We start from the raw sequence: 10,006 nt of genomic DNA, 5'->3' as shown, positions 1-10,006 counted from the left end.
AGGCAACTCAGTATAATACCGAATTGGAAGAGCCCTGCTACACATGACCTGATTCGTCGTGCTTTTCCTCAATTTAAAATAAAAACAAGACCTTGCTTAAATAGAGCAGAATCTAACGATACTCGTCCCTGGGAATAAGGTTGCTTGCGGATAACGCAGGTTTTAACCTCCAAGCATCGTCTCGGCTTAGCAAGCTGATTCGGATCACCCCCTCCCAGAGTGGTTGCTCGACTAGGCAGAAGTTGCTGTAGCGGGTGTTGCTGGATTAAACTCAGTATTATTACTACACGTAAAAAGAAGTAGTGGTTATCAGGTACTTTGAATTGACTGACAGTTAGTAAATTATCTTTTTACAGCGATATGCTGCAGCATGGCAGCTATGTTCAGCACCGGATGACTCCCTGGAGGATCTAGAGTGGGCCCCATTGATATGACAAGAAATCGGTTTGCTCTGTCTACTCTTTGCTAGAGCGTAATTGCGTAAATACGTTTTCGACCTGTTCCTAAGTAAACTATACGAGCCGCCCCCGTAAGATGCGTAAGATTCGCCATGCGCCGGGTTCCAATTTGTGGGTTTAGAGGCTCGGAAGATGCTACAGAGAGTTCAAATATCGAGGACGGCTGATGTGTAGCTGTGTCACGGGTCGTCAAAACATCGCTTGAAGACCCTTAGATCTTGTACAGTGATATAAATGATTATCGAACAATGCGACCATTCAATTTACGGAGAGGTATTTTCAAATGTCTACAAGGGTATCAATTTTACGAGTTCGTTTACTGTATAAGAGCGTACCAATCGATGTAATGAGGGTAGGATAATATATGAATTATGCGAAGAAAATCGGATCCCCAGTAACCTCTGAAATAAATTTCAGAGAAGTCGGTACTAACTGGTAAAATGGCAGCGAGAAAAATACGAGTCGACTTGCTACTTGACTCCTACGGATTAAGAGAATCCGAGTGGGGTACTGGTAAACACGGATTTTGTTTAGTACATTTCAGGAAGTTTTCAAATAAATTTACCCCCCCTTTTTTTTTTTCTTAGGCAAGGTATGGCACACAAAGAATACTATTCACTTGATTACTACATATTTTAGGATCTATTCATTGCAGGGTTCCCGGTCAATTTTGCTCCTCGCCAAAGCCAATGTATCGATTATAGGAGGACACATTGAAGAGTGGGAATGGTAGACCACGGAAAACTCAGCATCTGCATGCTGAGTATCCTCCTAAATCTAAATATGGAAATCTAAATAGATTACTTTCGCACTGATCGTCGATCAGTGATACAGGAGTCTAGACTTTGGGTATAATCACCACTGGATATTTTACTAATCTTGCGAGCCCACACGATTACTACGCTTCTTGCTCAAGTTTACGACAAATTTACGCAGCGGCACCAGCATAGACTCTCGACCAATCAGAGCTGCAAGAGCACACCAGATCACTACCAGCGTTCAGCTTTGTCACCCATGTCATGCCACATATGTATGATACCAAATAACCTTAGTATTGGTGCTAGAGGTAGCTCAACACTTCTTTCCATCGCTCACTTTTTAAAAAGCCAACTACTACTCACTCCAACAACAAACTTCCATCCAGCCTTGCGGGAAGATCTTTTTCTCAAGATGCCTACTATGGACAACAAGTTGTCGAAGCCTTCTCCCCCAGACCTTTCTAAACGACGCACCACATGGACGTTTATACGTGCCTTGATGTGGAAAAACTGGACTATCAAGAATCGCCAGCCTATTGCGACCACTTGTGAGATCCTGGTGCCGACTTTCTTCATTTTGCTGCTCGGTTTTCTCAAGCTACTCACGACTTCGGTCGACGTCCCGCCTGGTTGGAGTGATGATGCCGACAACACCGCACCTACGAGATACAACCTATTTCAGCCAACTGGCACGTCGATCAATTGGGTTGATGCCGACCTGCCCAAGTTCGCCCAACACGAGTCGACGCTGACAGGCCTTATTCTGAAGCTCGGCTTGCAATCCATTAACGATGGGATGAGGCTTGCCGAACTATCTTCAGCCGATCTCGTTGCTTGCAAGAACGGAGTCTTGATCGAAGGATATGTTGACGCGAATGTATCGTCCATTTTTCGTGTTCTGCCAGAATGTGCTGAAAAGGTGTCACCGTATAAGATTGCCATCGCCCCAGATAACACGTTCACGCGTAAATACTTCATGGAAACGATGGAACTATGGTATCCGCGCAAAACTCTAGGAAATTCGTCAGCTAGTTCGCTGACAATTCCATCGTTCAAGGAGAGCGTCCAATTTTTCGCGTCTGATGAAGCTCTTACCGACTACATCAAGAGTGATGAGTATGGAAAGGGCCTCGATAATCCACGCATCTACGCTGGCATTGTGTTCGAATCTATTCCGAGTGACGAGGATATCGGTTCCTTTGCTTCGATCGAGTATTCGCTGCGACTAAACTCGACAAGAGGCAGGATTGGAGAGGCTGTGGGTCGTGTTGCAAGTACCGGTGGGTCAGTGGAATATGTGTCTCCATTCCAGAAAGATATCGTTACGGACTACTACTCACGCTACGCAGTGACAGGCTTCATGACATTGCAGACGCTAGTTACACGTTTTGTTACCTGCATGCCTGAGTGGATTTCCTCAAACGAATCGGTTAGAAGTTCTTGTCAGAGCCCTCAAGCCACAGCTCTACCATCAATCGAATCTGATGATAACCTTCTTAACGCGTTGGGCAGCGATGGTTTGATCAAGGAGTTTATTCAAGCGTTGGGGATGGGGAACACGACTGCTGTGAATATCTTGAGCCAGACTTCAGTTGAAGCAAAAGAGCTGTTGCTCGTTCCCTTACGTCAAGCACCGCAGTCTGTACTTGGCTCTGTAATCGCACCGTTTCCCATCGACAGCTATACGAGTTCACCATTCTACGACCAAGTCTCGGAAGTGTTTTCGATCATGTTCATCATGGCGTATCTCTTCACGCTGTCCCGACTTTTAGTGGTTCTCATCGAAGAAAAGGAGCTGCGTCTTCGTGAATTTATGAAGATTCTAGGAGTCACGGAGAAAGTCATCACAATGACCTGGTATGCGACGTATGCGGTGATCTTGTTTATTGGAGCGGCGGTACAAGCTCTTGCTGGTCTCGCTGGACTATTCCCGAATAGTTCGGTACTAGTGACGTTCTTGTTCTTCTTCCTGTTTGGAATGAGTGTGCTAGCGATGGCATTTTTGCTGAGTACCTCTTCAGCAAGGCGCGTGTCGGTGTTTTCGTCGGTATGGTTGTGTTTTTCTTGATGTATGCTATCTCGCAAGGATTCTCCGATGAAACTTCGGAAGGCGTCAAGACTATCGGCTCTGTGCTATCTCCAGTCGCACTCTCGTTTGGTGTGACAGTCCTCGCAAGTGCTGAGGAGACTGGTGATGGCGTCCGATTCTCAAACATGAACACGCTAAGTAACAACTTCCGAATCAGCACGGCTCTCTGGATGTTCGCTCTTGACACCGTGTTGTACACAATTCTTGGGCTTTACTTTGAAAGAATCATTCCCAAGCAGTACGGCACGATGCTAAAGTGGTATTTCCCCGTGTCTCCATCGTATTGGCGGAAACGGAACCAGAAAAACGTGTTTGATCAGGCCCAAGATGCTCTGCTGGAAAATGTGAGTCTCGACGTGAACCCAAACTTTGAGCCAGTAAGCTCAGAACTTCGGGAGCAGGAGATCAGTGGTGACGCTTTGTGTGTGCAACGACTACGGAAAGTGTTTGACGTGCCAGGAGGAGAGAAAGTGGCAGTTAAGGGATTGAATCTGGTGATGTACAGGGATCAAATCACTTGTTTGCTGGGTCACAATGGAGCAGGCAAGACTACTTTGATCTCGATGCTAACTGGAATGACTGCACCATCAAGTGGAAATGCTAGCTTCCAGGGAATGACGCTAACCGATGACATGGATGACTTGCGCCAATCGCTCGGTCTATGCTTCCAGCATGACGCTCTGTTTCCGGAGCTCACAGTCCAAGAACATCTTCTCTTCTTTGGCCAAATCAAAGGTTATTCGTCCGACAAATTACCGGAGGTGGTGGAGAAGCAAATCCAGGAAGTGGGGCTGACGGAGAAGCGCCACGCAAAACCGAATGATTTGTCTGGAGGTATGAAGCGCAAGCTATCGGTTGCTATTTCACTACTTGGTGACAGTGCGTTGGTCTTTCTTGACGAACCGACATCCGGCATGGACCCGTATAGCCGCCGCAGTGTGTGGGATATCTTACAGAACAACCGTAATGGCCGACTGATGGTATTGACGACGCACTTCATGGACGAAGCTGACATTCTTGGAGATCGCATTGCTATCATGGCGGAGGGTGAACTACGCTGCAGCGGCTCATCCCTCTTTTTGAAAAACCGCTTTGAAGCTGGATACAATTTGACTGTGGTTAAGGATGATGAACGGTGTGATGACAAGGAGCTGGTGGCTTTCATTAGCTCCTACGTGCCTACTTCTCAGGTGCTGAGCAATGTCGGAAGCGAAATTGCGTTCCAACTCTCACTGGACAGCTCGACGTTGTTTGCGGAGATGTTTGCCGAGCTGGATCGACAGTCCAAACAACTTGGTGTTTTGTCGTATGGTGTCTCTGTGACGACGCTAGAAGAAGTTTTCATCAAGGTTGCTGAGCTTGACGATGAGAACCACCAGCACACTCTTCAAGACAGATTGTACACGAATACTTCTGAGTCTGGGGAGCATTATGAGGCTTGCGACGAGATTATTATGGGACGACCTACTTTCACTACTCATCTGCGTGCTCTGATTCTGAAGCGATTCAGATACGCCAAGCGAGACAAGAAGACGATTGTTTACGTTGCCGCCTTACCGATTCTATTGATTGCTGCAGGACTGGGGATTTTCAAGGCAAGTATGAAGCTGAACGATGACCCGTTCATGGCACTGACGACGGATGTTTACTACGGTAATTCTACGCCAACTCCATACTTTTGTATAAGCGGGTCAAGTGAGGAGTGGTGCGATCAAGTGATGACCACATTCTTCTCTGGGGCAGACACCCAGGAGCTGTCCATTGCTCAGCCAGCCTTCGACTCTGATTCTCCTACAGTGTTCGACGTGACGTACACGAATCCAAAGATCAACGCCACTGGTGCTACCGGATATGGACTCGCACTGGGGCAGAAGCTTTACAATCGAGGATACGGCTATGGAAGTGAACTTGTGGAGGGACAATTTGGCTCGTACCTGCTCTATGGTGACAGCACACAGAACCTGTTCGGGTACAATCTGTTTACAAACACGACGGGTGCCCACTCCTCGGCGGTTTTCAAGGCACTCATGGATGAGGCCACGTATCGATTCTTCGCTACGAATTCGACTGGAGCAGTTAACTCAACTGTGAGTCTGAAGGTGAATAGTCACCCGCTGCCATTCACCGCTGCCAGCGAGTCTCTCTTCAGTACGAGCAGCTCGTTTGTCGCTAGCCTATTCATCTGCATCGCCTTCACCTTTCTCCCAGCTTCGATCGTGGTGTTTCTGGTCAAAGAGAAGGAGTCGGCCCACAATGCAAAACACCAACAACTTGTGTCGGGCGTATCTCTTCCGGCGTTTTGGCTATCCAATTACATCTGGGACTTGCTCATGTACACAATTCCATGCGTGGCGACGCTTGTGCTTCTGAATGTCTTCAACATATCGGCGCTCACGGGCACCGATTGTTCCAGCTGCACGGGAGCGACTTTCCCTTCGGTGATTCTTCTGTTTGTGCTATTCGGGCTCGCAATTTGCCCGTTCTCGTATGCACTTTCGTTCCTGTTCAAGGAGCATGCATCGGCGCAGACGTACACAATTGTGCTCAACTTTGTCATCGGAATGGTGTTGATGATTACTTCATTCATTTTGGACCTGATCGACTCGACTGAAGGCGTGAATTCGGTGCTTAAATTCTTTTGGCGATTCTCTCCACTCTTCAGTCTCGGCAATGCGCTTCTCAACATGGTGAACAGCGAGTTCGACAGTATCCGTTCCAGCGATGACGGCGGAACAAGTCCATTCGACCCGGACATGATGGGGTTTGAGATGATATACCTCGTGTTTACGATTGTATTCTTCTTTGGGCTGACACTACATCTTGACTACGCTAAGGCGGTTAAGAAGACCGATAGCTTGGAGAGTAGCAATGAGAACTTCGATCCCGACTACGAAGTCGACGAGGACGTGAGGCAGGAAGCTCTTCGAGTGGCCAGTGGTGGAGCTGATCATGACGCGGTGAAACTCAAGGAGCTTCGAAAGGTTTACCCCGGAGGTAAAGTCGCCGTTCGTAACCTGTCATTCGGTTTAAAACGTGGTGAATGTTTCGGTTTCCTGGGCATCAATGGTGCTGGCAAGACGACGACGATGAAGATGCTGACAGGTGACGTGATCCCAACCCAAGGATCGGCTACGCTCGGTGGATTTGACATCCTGACTCAGCAGGCGGACGTTCGTCGACAGATCGGGTACTGCCCACAATTCGACGCTTTGTTCGATCTTCTCAGCGTAAGAGAACATTTAGAGCTGTTCGGCGCTATCAAGGGTGTCCCAATTTCACAACTCGACGCTGTTGTCCAAGACAAAATTCTTCAGTTGAACCTCAGTGACTTCGAACACAAATTGGCGGGCAGTCTTAGCGGTGGCAACAAGCGCAAATTGTCTGTCGCGATCGCAATGATCGGGAACCCGGCCATTATCTTCCTCGACGAGCCTTCGACTGGAATGGACCCAGTTTCTCGACGCTTTATGTGGGACGTGATCGCTGACATTTCAACGAGAGGCAAGGAATCCACAATTGTGCTCACGACACACAGCATGGAGGAATGTGAAGCGCTCTGCTCAACTGTCGGAATCATGGTGGGCGGTCGGCTGCGCTGTCTCGGAAGTGTTCAACACCTCAAGTCCCGATTCGGCGATGGACTTATGATTGACGTCAAGCTCGAAACACCAAGTACTTCCGAGCTCGACAGTTTGGTGGATCGCGTCTTCGGTCTTGACAACATGCACATCATACCGGCTGATATCGAGGAGAGATGCCGTGACTTTGGCAACGCTGACCTCGCCACACGCATCACATCCGATCATCCGACGGGCTTCAATCTGGCTGCAGCTATCGAGAGTGAGGGATTCGTTCGAGCGGAGGCGTTCATCTCTTGGTGTGTTGGTGAGACGCGTTTTGACACTCTGAAGAACTATCTGGTGGGATCATTTGACAGCGCCAACGTCGTAGTTCTGGAACGTCAGAATGACTTCTGTCGTCTCAAGATCACCGAATCCGGTGGCAAGGTGGAACTGTCGAGGATGTTTGCGCTGGTAGAGCAGGTCAAGAGCAAGATGCACATTCGGGAGTATAGTGTATCCCAGACGACACTGGAGCAGATTTTCAACAGTTTTGCCAGCCAACAAGAAGAGGAACTCGGTGTCGCTCGCGGCATGACTGCTTGAGAGAGAGGTTAGATTCATGGGTAAAAACCGGAATTCTGGTAATCGGATACCAACTTCATAACCAGCTTTACTCTTGTTGATTCCAACATTATATGTCGATATATTTTCCGCCCTCCGCGGACATGAACAAGAGATTCTTTATCCATGTTATCGTATTTCCTGTGTTTAGTGGCTTACGCGAAGATGCTCTGAAGTTTCAGTACTACCTAAACAACGATATTCTAAAAAGAAAAGGACCAGGATCAGATAATACTGAACGTGTTTAAAGACGGTCGCACCGATTCATAAATTAGCAAGGAGAACCATATCGCAAACAGACCAAACTATTCATCAACAACTGAAGATAGGTTACGAAGAAACGCTTTCCAGCTACTTTTTACTGTAGAAATTAAACTGAAGACAGTGTTCTATTATAGGATATGTAACTCAGTTCGATTTCAAACTATCGACTAAGGAACTCTCAATCTGACCCGGCAGAGAAGAGATCACACTCTCCCATGTATCCATGCCTACACTTAAGCTCATAGGCGACCGAATAGCACGAGCTTGCGGTAATCCACGGTCATCACGCGTAGCACTGAAGAAGCAGTCGAAAGTTGACATATCTCCGTCGACCGCAAACTGGGACATGCGTTGGCGAACGACGATAATTAAGGTTGCGCGTGTGTGAAATCCTGTCGTTTTCCCATCCCCAAGTTTTGGATCCAGGTAGATGCTGCAGACAAAGACTGTGCGGTCCTTCTCAACGTATTTTCGCGTCGCCATTCGTACACTTGCCCCAAGGAGGCGGCTCAGTTGGGGTGTCGACACGAAAAAGCTCTGGGTAACGGTATCGTCATTCTCGCCGACGTGGTGTTGAATGAACTGGAGTTGTCCTTCAATAACCTGGTTGACATCTATCTTCTGCGTACCAATTCTTCGGAGAGATGACGAAATAGCTTTCTCGGTCTGCTCGCGAGAAAATGGCACAACCTTCCTTTCTGCCAATTCCAGGAAGACACCATCGGTTAGATGGCGTCTGCCTATACGCTTTTTGCCAGGACACGGGAGGAACGGGATTCCTTTCTCGGCAAACACCGTCTCGAATGAACCATAGGCTTGATCGATGTTATTGATCAAGCTGCCAAACGATAGCGTTGCATGCGTCGGGATGAGTCGGCTGGGTGCGCGCTTGTGTCCAAACATGTCCTCCATCAGCTGCAAGGTGCCGTAAAATGCGTTAATACTCTAGTATCAGAAAAAAATGATAGCTACAAAACTCAGCAATACCTTAATTTTTGACCGGCGCTTCATAAGACGTCGCAAGCTCCTGGCTTCTTGAATCTGGTCGCATAGAATTCGTCGGAGCTGTTTGTTTTCTTCTTCTGCTTTGCGACGACGTTCTAGTTGTCGGAGAGCGATCTGTTGCCAGAGAGGTTTGCGTTTCGGGATGAGAAATCCGTCAGGGCCGGCTGAGAACTCCAGTGGGTTCCACTGGGCCCGCAGAGAGTTGAGTTGAGCTGTATGCGCCGCCACTTCCTCACGTAATGCGTCAATCTGGTGCTTCCAAGTTACTCGAGGGCGCTTCTTGGAACTTGACGAGGCTTCGGTGGTATCTTGCTCCGGTGTAAGCGTGCTTGCAATGACTTGTGGTAGGCTCTCGCTGTTAGAGTCCTCAGCGGCTTTCGAGACATCAGATAACGGACTTTCTAGTGCTTGAGCGAGATGGTCGAGAGCTCTCTCTCCAGGCGACGCATTCCACAAAGTGGCGCGGTCCATATCTGTTGCTGTGAACTGTTCCAAGAGGAGGCCGGGAAAGACAGAGCCCCAGTCTGGAGGGTTTGTTGCGTCGTCAGCGTCAACTTGAAGGCTTGGCAAGTCAGGCATGGCGTCGTAATCTGAGAGAAGTGGAAACGTCTGATCAATCGGGTCCATGCTGAGCTCAAAACGGGGAATGCCAACCTGTGGGACTTTAATTGTCACTCAGTTCACAGTGCCGTGATTACTACAAAGACCAAATTGACTCGAGGCGGAAACTCCAACCAATCAATGACCTCACACAAATTTCGATTACCGCATAGACTATTTATGCTTCGAGAATACCGTATGATGATAGCAGGACACGATGTGACAAGGGTCAGGTGATCAGCGTGATCACAAGACGTGATATTACTAGTAGACAGATTTATCGTAGCTATTGGTTTAGAAAAATCCAGTTGAGACCCTAAGAAACCGTAGGATTCCTGGATTCTCTTCTATACAAAACAAGAAAGAACTTTTAGAATTTCTTGCACATCAATTTTTCCAGGAATCGGTCCAATCTTAACAGCACGTTTTTGCGCTGTGAATAATATTTCCTTGCACGCAGTGGCTTGCAGTATTATGGTAAGTTGGACATACACGTAATCCATTGGTCGTTTATGTAAGTACGATGCTCTCCATTATTAATACTTATTTTTTGGTTTTTATTACTACTTTTTTGTCGATTTTCCATTATTAATATTTATTTTTGTCGAAGCCATTCACGTCCGTGTGTTGTGTTTCACACACAGTTTT

General features: G+C 47.7%; 2 protein-coding genes across 2 annotated transcripts; one reads left to right on the top strand and one right to left on the bottom strand.

Annotated features, from left to right (window-relative positions):
* Positions 1 to 1,628: 1,628 nt before the first annotated feature.
* Positions 1,629 to 7,605, top strand: PPTG_13276 (hypothetical protein; the record flags this gene model as incomplete). The annotated part of the gene is made up of 2 exons (XM_008910737.1): positions 1,629 to 3,113; positions 3,155 to 7,605. 2 exons carry the CDS (start codon positions 1,629 to 1,631, stop codon positions 7,469 to 7,471), a joined length of 5,802 nt encoding a protein of 1,933 aa, XP_008908985.1. The 3' UTR covers positions 7,472 to 7,605.
* Positions 7,606 to 7,831: 226 nt separating this feature from the next.
* Positions 7,832 to 9,457, bottom strand: PPTG_13275 (hypothetical protein). The gene is made up of 2 exons (XM_008910736.1): positions 8,741 to 9,457; positions 7,832 to 8,668 (listed from the first exon to the last, which is right to left on the bottom strand). The coding sequence occupies exons 1-2, from the start codon at positions 9,383 to 9,385 to the stop codon at positions 7,898 to 7,900; spliced, it is 1,416 nt and encodes a 471-aa protein (XP_008908984.1). The 5' UTR covers positions 9,386 to 9,457; the 3' UTR covers positions 7,832 to 7,897.
* Positions 9,458 to 10,006: the final 549 nt, after the last annotated feature.

This window comes from Phytophthora parasitica, assembly GCF_000247585.1.
Source record: "Phytophthora parasitica INRA-310 unplaced genomic scaffold supercont2.38, whole genome shotgun sequence".
NCBI lineage: Eukaryota > Oomycota > Peronosporomycetes > Peronosporales > Peronosporaceae > Phytophthora > Phytophthora nicotianae.
This window is presented reverse-complemented; position numbering and strand designations above follow the sequence as displayed.